Genomic DNA, 16,461 nt, shown 5'->3' with positions numbered 1-16,461 from the left:
AGCACCCATCTCAGAGCCATGGAGTGTGGTCAGCCCCACAGGAACTGAAACCCTTCTCCAGAGCTGACCTTCTGGGTCTCAGGGCAGGTGGCCAAGTTCAGGAACTGCAGAGTGGGGAGTGGAAGGCAGAGTTCCTGCTGGGAAGGAAGCTGGGCTGAGGCCCAAAGACCAGGCAGCCAGGGCAGCCATTATGAACTCAGAACACAGTACATGGAGTCATGGTGCCTCTAGCATCATTGACCCAAAGGGAATGAGATCTGGCCCTGTAGAGAGCAAGTGGGTGCCCAGAGCTAATGAGAAGGGAATCTGTGGCCTCCAGAGGAACAAAGTTCAATAGGAGCACAAGGGTGGGCTGAGGACAGGTTGTGGTGGACCCTGGTTCTTCATCCCACCTCAGGGCACAAGATGGCAGGAAATGAACACACATGGGCCTCAGTTGTACCAGGGCAGCCCTGGCTCTGCAAATGTCCTCTCAGCGGGTCCTCAGGTGACAAGAGCAGCAGAAGGTCAAGTCCCCTTGTTGGAGATGAATCCCCTTGAGCTCACACAGGTGACCACCCCCCCACCCTTCACCGATTCCTTCAGGGGACAAATATTCATGTGTGGCTGGAATCCTTCATGTGGCCAACTTAAAATTGTGAACTATGGAAATTGAACCCTAACTGGTGGTTGACTAGATGGGCATTGGCCAGTTAGTGAAAAAGGACCAAAACATCTGGAGTAAGAAGTGTCCTGTAGAGCACACAGCTGGCCTCAGTGCAGAATGAAGTGGGTCAGGGTCAGGGTATCGCCTAGTGTGGCAGGGTTCTACCCTGATGATGTTTAACTGACTGGAGTCAGGAGTTTGTGTCCCCACTTACAGGAAGGTCCAGGTGGGGTATCCATGCAGGGATAGGACAGTGAAGTGGCCTCCCTCCCAGGCAGGGGCCAGGCCGTCTGGGAACAAACAGACGTTCTCTGGTGGTGAAGCTCAGCCCTGTCCTCAGCAGCAGGAGGCCAGAAGCCAGGTGTCAGGGGACACAGCTCAGGGCAGCCATGGACAGATGGAGGGCAGGGGTGTGAAGGGAAGCCTGGCCCTCCCCCCCTGCCCTAAGTGCCACCTCCCTGCCCCTGAGTCACTCATCTCCCCAGGGTCCTTTGTGAGCACAGCTCTTGGTGGTACAGACATGGCAGGACATTGTGTGTCTTTCTTCATCTGTAGGTGACATTGAGTTGATATTCATCAGATCCCAACAACAACAACTTTCCACTTCCATGATGGATGTGGATTTGGCCATGATAGAAGGGCAGGAGGGACGTGGCCAGTGCCAAGTGGGCACACATCCCTGGCCATGGGGGATATAAAGGGCACCCTGTGAGGATGTGGAGCAGACATTCTCCAGGTGACCTGCCTTGTGTGAGAGCCCAGCGACCGAAGATGAAGAGTTTGCTCCTGACCTTCTTGCTTCTGGGGCTGGTGGCTGTCCTGAGGGCCCAGGAAGTCCCATCAGATAACCAGGAGGATGTGAGGAGGGGCAGATCAATGGGTGGGGGAAGGATAAAGGCATGCTTGCTGCTGGTATAGAGTTGAGCTGAGGTGCAGGATGCTTCCTTGAAGGTTGAGTTTGACCTTGCGCTGGGTGGTCAGATCAGGGATTCCACCATTCGACCAGGAGACAGGCATCTCCTGAAGACAGGGGTTAAAACAGGGGTTAAAATAGAAAAACAGATTTTGGTGAGGGGTCCTTGTTCAAGTGCCACCCATAGCTAGAAGGCCTCATAGGCAAAGACATTCATCAAGGGCTGAGGTGTGGAACTCAAGAGTTTAGATTCCTGGGGTAGGGAACACTCGCTTTCTACTGTTATGGATTGGGTAGCCTGTGTGCTGGCATCCCTTTACTGAGCAAAGGTCTTTGGACATACAGGCTTAGCCCACATCAGTTAGCCTGGACTCTGGTGCTAGGTGCCAGCCCATATGCTGGATTCTGGGATAGAAACAGGGCCAGACTTGGGTGTTCTCAAAGCTTTGTCTCCTACAGTACTCTGGGATCTGGTACCCAAAGGCCATGGTACACAATGGAAGCCTACCCAGTCACATGATACCTTCAAAGGTTTTCCCTGTCGTGGTAACAGCCCTGGAAGGAGGAGACATGGAGGCCAAGGTTACATTCTGGTGCGTGTCCCCTACTGTGGGTCTGTATAGTTTTTTGTCTCTCCCTTGCTATCCATTATTTGAGTTTGGGTAGCTAAAAGATCCCTGCCTTTGAGGGGACACAGTGGCAGGTAGTACCCTAAAGCTGGAACATGGAATTTAGGGGATCACCTTGTAGCATGAACCTTAAAAGTTCTTATTAATAAAATCAAACCTGAGCCAAGTATTGAGGTGAACGCTGGAAGATCAGAGAGACAGAACAGGCCACAGCCACCTCACCTTGCCAGTTCCTCAGCTGGTCCTGTTTCCTCAGACTGGAAGCCTCTGAGTCCTCATCCAGAATGAATCTCAGCTGAACTGCTGCTAGAAGCCTGAAAGCTTAACCAGCCAAATGCTGCTAGTTTCTGGTCTCCACACCTTATATATCTTTCTGTTTTTGCCATTACTTCCTGGGATTAAAGGCTTGCTTTCTGGGATTAAAGGCATGAGTCACCATGCTTGGCTGTATCCTTGAACACATGGATTTCTGCCTCTGGAATGCTAGGATTAAAGGCGTGTGCTACCACTGCCTATCCTCTGTGTTTAGTATTGTGGTTGTTCTGTCTCTGACCCCAGATAAGTTTATTAGGGTGCACAATATTTTAGGGAACACAATACCACCACTTCATCTGACCAGGGCTGATACACCAAAAGAGCTGAGAGCCCAGTTATGTTGCTGAGAGCGGCCTGACTGTGGGCCTGTGTTTTACAGGAAGAAAGGGCAGTGTCATGAGCTTAAGTTCGTGATGAAGAAAACCGCCGAGCCTGGCAGATACACCACCTGTGAGTCCCCTTGTCTTTGGGTCTCCTGCAGTGGCAAGACCTTGGATGGATGGGTCCCTGCCTGGTCCAGCTTCTAGGACAGGCTATCCACTCACTTTCCATGCACCAGATATTAGAGGCCATGGACTGGTCAATCCTAGAAACTGACTGGTTCTTGCTGCCCTGCCCAGCTCAGCTCTTGACCCAGGAGGAACCAATGCTAAAGACAGGAAAGGCAGGCAGGGAGATGCTCAGGCCTGGGTCCGACCCCACCCCCTACTCTGAATTCCTTGGCTGGGCTTGGCAGCTTCTTGAGAAATGGCTCCTGTCTAACTATGGGGACCATAGAAAAACCATGGCTAGACTAGCTAGGTCTCCTGGGTGACCACCAAAGTGTTCCAAGGTGTTCCTTCACGTGGTCTCCAATAGTGTCTCAAGGATGAGACACTAAGCTATTTCTGTTTCCCTGCAGTTCAAGGCAAGAGGTCCGTTTATGTCGTAGAGCTCTCAGTGAAGGATCACTACATCTTCTACTGTGAAAGCCATCAGCGTGGGAAGTCGTTTGGCATGGGAAAGCTCATGGGTGAGGTGCCACAGAGGTCCCAGGTTCTGTCCCTGGTCTCTGCTTCCCGTCGTCATGAGAAGGGCAGCAGCCACGCTTGGTACTGGAGACTGGGAAGCCTCTGGCTGCCGGACCCTGGGTCCTGCCCAGGAAATGTATGAAGTCCAAAGTGGAACGTGGGTAAAACTGGGTGGGGATGGGGCTTTTGTGGCTTTTGGAGACCTGAGCACCCAGGAGAGGTTCCCACCACTGGAGCCAGCAAATGCCACTTCCAGGGATCTCAGCCAAAGGTTAGGTCAACTTCAAATGGAACGACTTGGCAGAGGCCTTCATGGTAGGTAGGGATCCTCCAGGGTCGGGGGACGGTCTCATACTCCTGAGATTCAGGGCTCTTACAGGTCTGTGGAGTGACCCTGTAGGGCTACAGAGGCTCTTCCTTGGGCAAGAAGGTCACTCAGTGTCTGGATGTCCACATTCTATAGTTCCTTGTCCACTGCCAGGGTCCTCTCTCTTTGTGCTGGTTAGTGCTCCCCTTCTGTGCCACTGGCTCTCTGCAGAGCTGAGCACCGCCTCTCAATCCTGCTTCACCTCCCCACAGGGAGAGACTCTAAGGAAAACCCAGAGGCCGTGGAAGAATTTAAGGAGTTCGTACGGCGCAAGGGACTGAGCGAGGAAAACATCTTCATACCAGAGTTGAATGGTGAGAGCAGGACTGCCCGGCCTCTGCCTGTGTCCCCTGTGTCACTGTGGTATCTCCATCATGTTCTCAGTGTCATCCATAAGTCAATGTCACAGAGGGCATACTGTCCCGGTGTGCCTCAGTGTCCCCCTGTACCTCCAAATCTCCTGTGCTTCTGCCTCACTCTCTACCCCGCTCCCTTTGTGTTCCTGGTTTCTGTACTGTACCTTCAAGGTCCCCTCACCTCTCACAGGGTTGCCCGGCCCTGCTTCAGGTCTTGGCTATGGGAGGGGCTGAGCTGCAGGGGTGAGGGGGTCCTCTTCCTGGGCCCTTCTCACTCTGGGACTCTTTCGGTTTCTACAGAGCAGTGTGTGCCTGAAAGTTCTGAAAGTGACTAGGGTAAGTCGTCCATCCTCCTCCCCCACACGTACCCCATCGAACTGTGGAAAAGCCTAGAATGCCAGGCTCAGGAACTAGAGGGTCCCCATCCCATCCACACAGACAAGTGTGGTCATTAGGGAGGTGGCCCTGAGTATAATATCCAGGACATTGAGGAAGTCCTTTCTTTTTGTCGTGATCTCTCCTAGTCCCTGGTCTCTGCCTGGTCCCATCCTTTCCATTCTCTCCAAGGAGGCTGAGACCTGGCTACTCATGGAGTGATACAGGAATCACTCTAGAGGGCCCCAGCTCCTAGCAGGGACCCCACAGAAACACAGGGAAAGAAGATCTCTGACCCATATCTGCCCTGGGCTATCCCTGCCCATGACTCCCTTGACTGTTGCTCCTGAAAAATGTCAGCAGAGGGCAGGGTACTTACCTGTCTTCCTCTCTCTACCACAGCAGCTACCCAGGTCTGCACCTGCTGAGCAAGCCTTGATTCCAGCACCTGGCTGGGACATCCCTGCACCAGACCTCTGCTGGACCAAACCCCCCACTGCCTCCCCACCCCATGCCTTGGCCTCCCCTCCCCCACTGGCTCCAAATAAAGCCCTTCAGCACTCCTCTGGCTCAGCCTCTCCGTGAGGGCTTGTGTGGGCTCTAAGAGCTCTGCCGGCAGCAGAGACACGGGGAAAGTTGGGCGACACTGGCTGACCAATGCCCGAGGAGCATGGCAGCTGACTTTCCTGGAGAGCCAGGTGAGGGCCTAGACGTCCTCACCTGGTGAGCCACTGGCTGTGAGGCTGGACCCTGACAGGAGCGTCTGCGAAGGCCCTGGGGACAAGGCTGTGAGGAGTCATCAGGGCTTTGGGCAGTGTGACTGTCACCACAGGGCTCCTGCTCCAGCAGGACATGGTGGACTACTGGGAGGGCCTTCCTTGAGAAGCCGAGCTCAGTGGCAGGGTGGAGCAAGGGTGGCCGGCTCCTCCATCCTCCTCCTCAGGGAAGACAGAAGCCGCCACAGCCTCCACCAGGCCTGTTCTCCACTCCAGCCCTCCCCCATAGTTTATCCAGGGTGTGGGCTTTCTCTGTCCAGTCGGGACATGGCGGCCACAGTGTGGGAGAAGATGTGATCAATACAGCCTAGTGTAGCTCCCACATGTCACCTTTTGCTGAGGGGTTGCTGGTACTCAGGCTAGTGTCCCTCAGCTCTGTGAGCCTCCAGTCTAACTGCCACCTGGTCACGGTTCTCCCTGAATTCCTCTCCTGTCTGGACCTAGTTCTTGCTGGGAGCTACTGGGTGCTCCTGAGGTGGAGCAGCTGTGCTGCTGTGGGTGGGGTCTGAGGCATCCAGACACTTCGGAGGGCAGGGCCAGGCCGGATCCCACATGCATACCAGGCTGTCTTCTTCCTTAAGACAGGGGCTATGCATGGCTTTTAACTGTGGGCCCCGGGACCACCCCAAATTCCAGTACTTGATATTGCTCTCCTTTGCAATCAGGAAGACTCCTAATTCAAGCCCAAACATGCAGAGATTGCAATCTGACACCACACCACGTTACAGTATCCCCTCCCCCACCCCCCTCTGTGCGTCAGTGCTGGAGACTCAGGGATGACACCGTGGACTTAGTGTGAAAGCTCAGGGCCCATGACTGCCCAGGAGGAAAGAATGGGCAGAGTCCTAGCAGGACGCAAAGTGAAGAAGCGTCCTGCTTTTCTGCCAGCTGCCCCCACACTAGAGTCTCCTCTGAAACTTCTTGGACTTAATTACTGCTGGAAGGGAAGCACCGGGGACTCCATTTTGGCAGGGACAACTTCCTCCTTCTTGAACTCTGAACCCGTCGTCTTTAAAGACATTTTGACCAACCAACCGTCTTGTGGTTTGCTGTGGTTTTTTGGTCCCTTGTGACTCAGAGGGCGCTTTTCAGGTGGTCTGATCACATGTTAGGGGCTGGGCAGATAGCAGGATAGAGCCAAAGGCACTTTAAGAGTTATTTTGATACCACTGTGTTTATGCAGGTATGCACAAGCCGCGGCCTAGGCGTGGAGGTCGTGGTACAACTTTATGTTGGCAGTTCTCTTCCCAGTTACACGTGGCTTCTGGGGACTGAGTCAAGGGGTCAGGCTGTGTATGGCAAGTGTGATTTTCACTCACGGACTGACCCTGCTGGTGCCAAAGGCGCTTTTTCTTCACTGAATTTAAGCATCTGGAGGCTCTGAAGGACGGGATCTTTAGTTTGTTAGTGTTCTGTTGCTCTGAAAAAGCAACCTAAGGAGGGGGGTGTGTGGCTCACAGTTTCAGAAACTGTCCCTCATGAAGAGGAAGCCAAGGCGGCAGCAGCTAGAGGGAGCAGCTGGTCACTTCCAATCCACAGTTAAGCAGTACAGACTGGGTCAGCCGCATGGTTCAGAGGGTAAACCATCTTGTCACCAACCCTGACCCTGAGTTCAGTCCTCATGACTCACATGACGGAAGGAGAGATTTGATTCCTGCAAGTTGTCCTCTGACCTCTACACATTGGCCGTGTTACCTGAACACACACACACACACACACACACACACACACACACACACACACACACACAAATTCATGAACAGAAAATAAGCACATAATAAAATGTAATAAAATATTAAAGCAACATCGGTTGATAAAAGTGTGTGTTGTTGAATGGGCTCAGTATACCTTTTCTTTTTATTCAGCCCAGAATCCCAACCCAGAGAATGGATCCAACCACAGTGGACAAGCTAAACCCACCTCAACTACCCTAATGAAGACAATCCCTGACAGGCGTGCTCAGAAGCTGTTCTCCCTGGTGATTTCCATCAGGCTGACAACTGAATGAACCACGCAGCTCGCTGGTTTACCTGGACTGTGTGCTTCAGTTCTGTCTGTCCTGCGGATGGTGTTCAGCATCCAAGCACTCTGTGCCAGGCTGTTTGAACCTGTACCTGCAGAATGTCAACAGGGAACACCAAAGCTTTACAGGAAACCTGCTGAATGTAACCACAAAAGCAAACATGTAATGGCAAACTAGCTTTCTTAAAAGTAAGTGCTCCTTGGAGGTGTTTTCACTAGCTTGGCTGTGAAATGCTTTTGGGAGTGAGGGGCCGTGAGAGACCAAAACTATAGATGGCAAAAGACATACCAGGTGGCTAGAACCATGTAGAGTGTCATGGTAGAGATGGGAGCACAGGCTAGCTCTGAACTGCCACCCAGGGCAGCCTGAGGGTGCGGGGAGGGGGGGGGGTGTCCCTCTTTTGGAGGCCTTGACTCCGGCCAAACACAGGTTCATGGCTTCAATGCAGAAAATTACAGGATGAGCCAATATGAAGCAGAGTTGGTGATTGGTTCAAAGAGAAAGAAAGGTGTTCCAGAAGAGAATACAAGCTGGGTGGTGGTGGCGCATGCCTTTAATCCCAGCACTCGGGAGCAGAGCCAGGCAGATCTTTGTGAGTTCGAGGCCAGCCTGGGCTACAGAGTGAGATCCAGGAAAGGCACAAAACTACACAGAGAAACCCTGTCTTGGGAAAAAAGAGAGAGAGAGAATACAGGCACTCCAGATTTGGGGGCATGGGCTTCTCAAGTTCATTATAGTCACAGTTTATTATTAGATGGCATTTAAATCTATGTTATAAACACAGGGATAAAGGGAGAGACACTCAGGGAAAGAATAAAACATACCCAATTCTCAAGGGAGAGTTGCTATTTAGTTTTAGTTATATGTACTGTCTTGATGGCTCCCAAATTATGTCTCAACATAGATATTAAAGATTACAGCCTCCCCAAAATTTAAATAAGCCCTCATTAAAATTAAAACCCAGAAGAATTAACAGTAAATTTAAAATTTTAAATTATTGTTTTCTTTCTTTTTTTCTCTCTCTGTCTCTGTCTCTCTTTTTTGTGTGTAGCCCTGGCTATCCTGGAACTTGCCTAGGAGTTCTGCCTGCCTCTGCCTCCCAAGTGTTGGGATTAAAGTTGTGTGCCACCACATACTTTTTTGATCTTTTTGAACTTTTACCTGAAATAAATCAACTTTCTATACCTTATATGAAAATTCATTTAAAAATTAAAAATAAATGAACACAAAATAAATAAAATAAACTTTCTAAGCAAGTCCAAGCATTTGAATATAGAGCATAAGAAAACCCTATAAGGCATATGTGGGTTAGATCTAACTTAATTACATATAATTTCATATAAAATGCTTTATTCTTTGAAAAGGAATTATTTATTTTTATGTGTTGGTGTTCTGTTGTCATGATGTCTGCACACCATGCCCAGGCAGTGCCTCTGGAGGCCAGAGGAGGGTGTTGATCCCTGGAGCTGGAGTCACAGTCTGTTGTGAGCTACCCTATGGGTTTTGGAATCAAGTCTGGGGATTCTGCAAGAGCAGCCAGTACTCTTCATCACTGAGCCGTCTCTCCAGCCCCTAGAGTGTTAGGGAGAATGCCCAGCCAGTCAGGTGTTTGCTCTGCAAGTGTGAGGACCCGGGTTCGAGCTCCCGAATCCATGTTAAAAGAGCCATGGAGATGCGTTTGTGATCCCAGCCCCGGATGGTGAGGACAGGATCGCTTAAGCTCACTGGCCAGCCTCACCTGCCTCATCGGTCACAGTGAACTTGTCTCAAAGTAACATTGTGGGTGGAATGGCATCCTGAGAAAGAACACCTATGATTGACTTCTGGCCTACACGTGTTCGAACACACACACACACACACACACACACACACACACACACACACGTACACACAAAAAGTATTTATTCCTCAAACCTTTTGTATGTGTGCAAAACTTCTGTAACTCATTTCGATCTTTAATGCAGACCTCAAATAGCTGTAAGATGATATTGTCTAGAAGTCAGAAATCATATTGTCTTATCAGTGTTCTTTATGTCATTTATTTTTCCCTCCTAAAAATTTGGTATAAAATAAGGAAAGAAAAGAGAAAATAAAACTAGATTTTAGGAATTCTGCATTGTGGATTTTCCTGTTTGTTTAAGAAAGGTTCTCACTTTGTAGGCCAGGATATCCTGGAACTTACCATGTAGCCCAGCCAAACTGAATTTACAGTAATCCCCCTGTCTCAGCCTTCTAATGCATAAGCTGTCTTGCCTGCCTGACATTATGTAACGTTCAATCATAAAGTAGTTTAGAATTTTATTTCATGCCTAATTTTAATGTGTAACTCACATATATTTGTATCTGCACTCCAGACAAATTGCAGATGCCATACATATATACATACATACATATATATGTAAATTTTGTTTTTGTTTTTAGAGACAGGGTTTCTCTGTGTAGCTTTGCGCCTTTCCTGGAACTCACTCTGTAGCCCAGGCTGGCCTTGAACTCATAGAGTTCCACCTGCCTCTGCCTCCCAAGTACTGGAATTAAAGGCGTGCACCACTGCTGCCCAGCACAGATGCCATTTATAGATGCAAGCATTGTGTACACATTTCAAATGTGTGGGGTGGTGCTGGAGAATTGGCTGTGCATTTAGGACCTCTTGCAGACCTTCTAGATTTGGTTCCCAGCACTCACATAGAGGCTTATAGTGTCATAACTCCAGTTCCAGGGGATCTGACATGCTCTCTGAGTCTCTATGGGCACTGGGCATGCAGGTAATGCACACACATATATGCAGGCAAATCACCCATACACATAAAAATATAAATAAATGTAAAAAATAGTATGTCTTTAAGAACACCCTTAAAAAAAGACACCAAGCCAATATTCCACGGAGATCCTTGTACATGCATTTATTGCAGAAGTTTTCACAGCAGCTGTTATAGAACCAAGGTGCCCATCAACAGAGCAACAAAGATGAGGTTTATGAATGGAAATGGAATATTTTCAGTCATAAATAAGAGCATTGTACGTCATTTGCAGGAAGAGGATGCAACTGGAAATTATCATATTAAGTCAGTTTCAGAGAGACAAATACATTTGTTTCTCTCATTCGTGGGTTCCAGATTTCACAGATACATAAAATCATACCTGTTACAGATGACATGAAAGTAGAAGAGAAACTGGGCGAACAAAGAGGACTAAGGGAGGTGGAGGACTATAAACAGCAGGGAATGAGTGAGAATTTGCTGGAAGTAGGTTACATGCCTGCATGAAAATCCAGCCTGTGCGTGCACGACGTGGCGCCTCTAGCCTCTCTCCATAAGGTGGCGCGATACTTTGAGCGTGGCGTCTGGCGACCAGCAGTCGCCTCCTCCCTCTGCTCCAGACGAGACTAAGGCCTGGTGAAGGGACTGTCGGGATAGTAGGAAGTGAGGACCGGGGAAGGGGAGTGGTTCAGGGCTGATGCGCACCGCACCACGCACCAGCTCTGCTCCCCTCGGTGTGGCCCTCAAACGCACAGCGGCCACCATGCCCCTCCACGTGAGCCTCGCCAACGGCAACCGGGACCTGGACTACGACTCGGTGCAGCCGTACTTCATGTGCGACGATGAGGAGGAGGACGTGCACCAGCAGCCGCCGCAGCCGCCCGCGCCCAGTGAGGACATCTGGAAGAAATTCGAGCTGCTGCCCACGCCGCGCCCGTCCCCGGGCCACGCCGGGCTCTACTCAGCTCCCAGCGAGGCGGTCGCCGCGTCTTTCAACCCCAGGGAACACGACGATGATAGCTTCTTCACCGCAGACCTGCTGGAGATGGTGCCCGAGCTGCCTGGAGGAGACGCGGTGAAGCACAGCTTCGTCTGCGACCCGGACGACGAGACCTTCGTGAAGAACATCATCCTGCAGGACTGTATGTGGAATGGCTTCTCGGCCTCCGCCAAGCTGGTCTCCAAGCTGGACCCCTACCAGGCTGTGCGCAAAGAAGGCGCCAGCGCGAGCCCGGCCGCCGACACCGAGCCTGCTACGCCTCCGGACTGCACCTGCAATACCTGAGCGCACAGCACTGGGCCTTGGGACTGTAAGCTTCAGCCATGTTATCGGCCTCAAATTCCGGGCATAAAAGAACCCCCTCCCCCTTTTCTTTTTTTAAAGCTTGCCATCCTTCCTCACTCCCCTTAACAGATTTGTATTTGTTTAGTAAGAATATCTTAAAGTTTATCAATTTTCCGATGTCAACTGGACCCTTAAAATGTAAATAACTTCAATAAAACGTTTTATCAGTTGTACGAGATGTTAAGATATGAAGTATAAAAGTATATTTTCCTTTTAAAAGTAGATTCTTTTCTATTGTTTTAAGGTAAACAAAACAATTGGCAAATATACTGAGCCCACGCTAAAAAAAAAAGCCTTATGAAATCCAATAAATAAGCAAATAAACAAACAAAGGAGCTACAGAAAATTAAAAGTAGGCTAGTAGTAAAAAAGGGGACATTTATGTGATCAAAAAGGAAAAATAAAATGAACAAAAGAGAAAAAGACAAAAGATTGCCCGATAATGAAACAAATGCGTAAACAAATTAAATAAATAGACCAAGGGGCTTAAAACTATGAACATAATTTTAAAAATGAAATAAAGGTATTTCTATTGAAGTATAGAAAAAGAAAAAAGATGTATCACAGAGGCAAGGAAAAAAAACCCACCAAAGTATGGGGTGTCTTCTTTCTGGGTCCTGTGAATTTGGAGACAGCCTGTGTGTGGTGTGTGTGGGGTCAGCTGAGCCTGTGGACTCTTGTCTCCCACCATTTAGGCTGGTGCTGACCCTGCTTGGGACAAATAAACACCAGGCCATCTTCACTTCAGCCTACCGAGGGCCTCTGCTGGCCACACTGGGCTTTGCAGCCTGTGTGCTGGGCAGGCCCTCTCACCTTCTCAGCCTCCTGAACTTCCTCAATTCCTTCACCCAGGAGCAGCTAAAGGTCTAGCCGAGGGCTGGGGAGTGTCTCCAGGTGTGTTGGAGTGGAGCGAGTGACCTCGGTGCTGACATCTGTATGGGTGGACCTGTCCTACTTCCAAAGCCCACTAAACTGGAGGCTGCGGCTGGGAGGCAGACTATGGCCACTGGACGGCAGGGGTCTCAGAGTCCACAGAGGGACGCTCAGGGCTAGGTCCCCAGGCTCAGTGCTGTCACACTCCAGAGTACTCTCAGTTGATCAGGTCAGCTCCAGACAGCCAGGGTGAGAGTCCCTGTTCCCATGCACCTCACTGCTGGTCCCAGCTTCCCGCCCCTTGGACCTTCTGACTTCTCAATACCAGCCGCCCACTCTCCATAGCTGCCTCCCAAGCTCTCACCCTGAGCTGTGGAGCAGGTTAAATTCGGACCCCTGAATTGTGACGGTTCCCTGTTCTTGGTCTCCAAGGTACATCAGGTTTACTTATCAGGTTCCCTCTCAGGATGGCTCCTGGCCACAGCCCTCAGAACTGGGACACTGCTCTCCACAGCCCACCCACCTGGCCAGAAAAGTGGCTGTCTCCACAAGATCAGCAGCTGGATTTGAGGCTTGTGGAGCTGTGGCCTTGTCCTGTGGTTCTTTGTACCAGGGCCGCCTGCCTTCCCTTGGGCTGGGGCTCTGACTCCTCCCCCCAGGGGCCACAATGCTGAAGCTGTGTTTGGCTTTTTTCCTTTTGATGCGTTTATCTTCCTGTTTTTACGGAATTCCAGCTGTCCTGGCTCTGCTTTTATGAATGTCTTTGTAATAGTATCTCTCTCCCCCCTCTCTCTATATATGCACACATAATGCATATATGTATATATATATATATATATATATATATATATATATATATATATAAATTTTATTTGTTTATTTTTTTATCCCAACTCTTCTCCTCCACCAGGGCCCATGAAGTCACCTTCTCAGCCTCCATCCATCTGGAAGTCTCTGGCTTAGGTTTTGACCACGTTGAAGAACCACAGTAGGTGCCATTGAGCCTTTTGTGAACTTCTTCCACGTTGCCCATCAGTAATTAGTTCCAGTCTGTTTCGTTCCTGGTCTTGTGCCCTGTGACCTCTGGCTAAGGGCAGTCAGCTGGGCCCTCTTTGAGAGCTTCCTCAGAGGTGGACTTGGCTATGAGAACAAAATAACAGGCCATGAGGCTATAAACAGACATTGATTTCACAGTTTCAGAGCCTGGGAGCCAAGGTCAAGGAGCTGGCAGGTTTGACTTTTGCTGAGGGCCCGCTTCCTGGTTCTCAGATGGCTGTGAACCACTGTGTGCTTACATGGTGGAAGGGAAGAACCCTGGTCCCCTCTGCTGGTTTAAAACCACCAATTCTGCCTAGGAGGCCTGCCCCTCTGACAGGCCACCTCCTAACCCCATCCCCTTGAGGTAGTTCTCAACACATGCAGGGTAGGTGGACACAAACATCCGGGCCGCTGTGAGGCCTCTGAGTTTCATCACCTGTCTGAGCTTTGACAGCCAAGACTCGTCCCACTGTCCTTCAGTTCTTGGTGTTGGTGGTACTCTCCAGCCATCTTTGAACTTCTCAAGAGAATGTAGTTTCCAGGAGCTCTCCCGGGCGAGGTTGTTGCACAAAGGTGTCCCCCTGTTTTTCCACAGCCCAGTCTGGCTCACTGCTCTCATAGCTCTGTGTCTTGAGGCCTTCACCACCTGACAGAGGCCTCAGGTGATGACTGGGAAGGATTGGTGAAGCTCCAGAGCTCGGACCGGAGGTTCTGAAACCCCAGGGCCACCTTCGTGTTGGTTGCCTCAGTTTAGCCTGTGTTTTAGTTCCTTTTTCTGTTTCTGTGATAAAAATACCCAGACCGAGGCAGCTTCAGGAGAAAACGTTTATTTCGGTTCACAGTCTGAGAGTGCACAAGCCACCATGGTGGAGAAATCCTGGAGGAAGGAGCCTAAAGGCAGCCCATCACATCATCCACAGTCCAGAAACACCATTGCTTGGGCTCGCCTCACTGTCTCCTTTTTATAGGAGAGGGAGAAAGAAGGGGAGGGGAAAGAGGGAGAGACGAGGAGAGAGAGGAGTGGGTAAATAGAGAAGAGAGAACATGTTGCCCACGGGAGAGCAATGACCTTGGTATTACTACAGGTTCTGTCTAGAGGCAGGAAAGGGTGATGTTATGACTGACTTCATAGAATATATCTGGTAAATTCTACAGAATGAGCAAAGGACACAAGCTACTGGAGCTCAGAGCCACCTAGCAGCTGTGGGTTGAAGCCTGAGATTCCTTTCAGGGGGTGCTGGATGCTCCCTCACCTTAATAAGGGGGCTCCTGGGAGCTTTAGTCACCCCACACCATATTCACAGCACAGAGTGGCCAGGGTGTGGGCGATAGAGGAAGCTGCCGAAGAGATCCATGGAAGCGCCTTACTGTGATGTACAGAACAGCCATGGAGCTTCGGGGCAATCAGAGCAGCTCAGAGAAGTGGCACTGGGTCTCTCTTGCGATCTCTTCTTGAAGAGGGGGGGGGGCAGAGTTGAGAGAGTGAAAGCAGAACCAGGGAGGTCAGGAGCGCAGAGACTCTCCAGGGCTCAGGGTTCCTTCCTCCGCAGATGTCCCAGTCCCCAGCCTCTGGCCAGTGTTTTTGCTGAACTGTATCACTGAATTACATGGACTTCAAACTGCTAGGTGCTCTCCGCACCTCCCCCCCCTTCTTCTTCTTCCTTCTCCTGAAGGAGAGACCTGTTCATGCAGCCTCCTGAACTGTGCCAGTTTTGAGGAGGATGTCATTGACATCAATGATGCAGGATCTCCTGTGACGGTCAGCTTGTGGCTTTGTGTTTGTATCACAGGAGAAAAAGAAGCTGTCCCCCAAGTTCCTGATGCATCTCACAGATCGAGGATTACTAAGAGGGGCAGTCTACCTTCAGAGGCTCCAGCCCCATAGGGTGAAGCCCTGAGAGCCCTTGATATGAGCCAACTACCTCACCCAAATTCATGGCACAGAGATGGGCTGACCCTTTGAGCCTGGCCTCACCATAGAGTCATGGGCAAATCCTGGCCAGTTACTTAAATGATAGGAATTTTGACAGCTGGTTACTTAGCAATAAACTCTGGAACGTCATTATTCTTCCATCCGTATCAAGTTCAGTCTGATTTGGGAGACAGTAAAGCTGCAATGTGCTATTTCTGCCATCCTGTCTACATTCCTTAGTATCAGTCAGAAGGGAAGCAAATGTTTTCGGTCTATCTCTGTCTGTGTTTTGTGTCTCAGCCTTGCTACAATCCCATTGATTAAAAAATTATTCAGAGTGCACAATGGCAGATTAGACGCTGTCCCCGTGTGAAACTGTAAGTGGTAGGAGTCAGGGTAACAAGGAGAGAAAGAGCCTGGGAATCGAAGGAGAGGTGACTGACATCCATCCATCTAACTATATATCTACTCATCTTTTCTTTCACCCACCCACTCTTCTCATCCATTCATTCATTATTGATTCATTCAGTATCTACCATTCACCCACTAGTCTCTCTCTCATTCACTCACCCGTCCTCCTATCCACCTCTGACTACCTACCCACCCATCCATGCATCCATTACTGAGCAACATGGGATGGAGATGATTATGACTCTGTGGTCACACCTCCATTTTCCTTAATGACATTGAGAGCCTGATGTTTTACCCACTACTGTTTATAGAGGAGCTTACAATAGCAAAATTCCTTCCAAAAAATGGCTTTGACCCCTGAGCCTGAATGTCACCACTTCCCAGCACCAAGACAATTACAGGGGAGATTTCCCCTACTGGGAACTCACCATTTCTTACAATGGCCTTCATGAACCAATCCCTAGGAAACGGAAGGGTGAATTGCCTCCCTTCCTAATGCCGGTGGCATATGTTCCCCACCAACTGTCACTTAATCTTGACTGTCCCATTCCCACCATGTAGGAGCCTCACATGATGGAAACCTGCTCACTCTCACAGTACCAGAGCCCTTGCCTGGTACCCTCTCTCAGCCTTCACCCCTGTGCCCGAGTAGGCCTGAGAACATGTGATGGGATCCTTTGATTCCAAATCTTTCTATTCTTTTTGGCAGAGAGAGG

The 16,461-nt window shown here is 50.0% G+C and overlaps 2 protein-coding genes across 2 annotated transcripts; both read left to right on the top strand.

Annotated features, from left to right (window-relative positions):
• The first annotated feature begins 1,392 nt into the window (after positions 1-1,392).
• Positions 1,393-6,771, top strand: LOC114692738 (odorant-binding protein 2a-like). Its single transcript, XM_028868653.2, has 7 exons — positions 1,393-1,504; positions 2,019-2,152; positions 2,883-2,953; positions 3,405-3,515; positions 4,093-4,243; positions 5,186-5,309; positions 6,571-6,771. The coding sequence occupies exons 1-7, from the start codon at positions 1,418-1,420 to the stop codon at positions 6,769-6,771; spliced, it is 879 nt and encodes a 292-aa protein (XP_028724486.1). The 5' UTR covers positions 1,393-1,417.
• A 3,998-nt stretch (positions 6,772-10,769) lies between these two features.
• LOC114692803 (protein B-Myc) lies at positions 10,770-11,695 on the top strand. The gene has a single exon (XM_028868783.2). The coding sequence runs from the start codon at positions 10,864-10,866 to the stop codon at positions 11,449-11,451; it is 588 nt and encodes a 195-aa protein (XP_028724616.1). The 5' UTR covers positions 10,770-10,863; the 3' UTR covers positions 11,452-11,695.
• The last annotated feature ends 4,766 nt before the right edge of the window (positions 11,696-16,461 follow it).

The sequence above is a fragment of the Peromyscus leucopus genome, chromosome 4 (assembly GCF_004664715.2).
Source record: "Peromyscus leucopus breed LL Stock chromosome 4, UCI_PerLeu_2.1, whole genome shotgun sequence".
Lineage (NCBI taxonomy): Eukaryota > Metazoa > Chordata > Mammalia > Rodentia > Cricetidae > Peromyscus > Peromyscus leucopus.
Note: the sequence above shows the minus strand (reverse complement) of the source record. Positions and strands in the feature narration are given on the sequence as shown.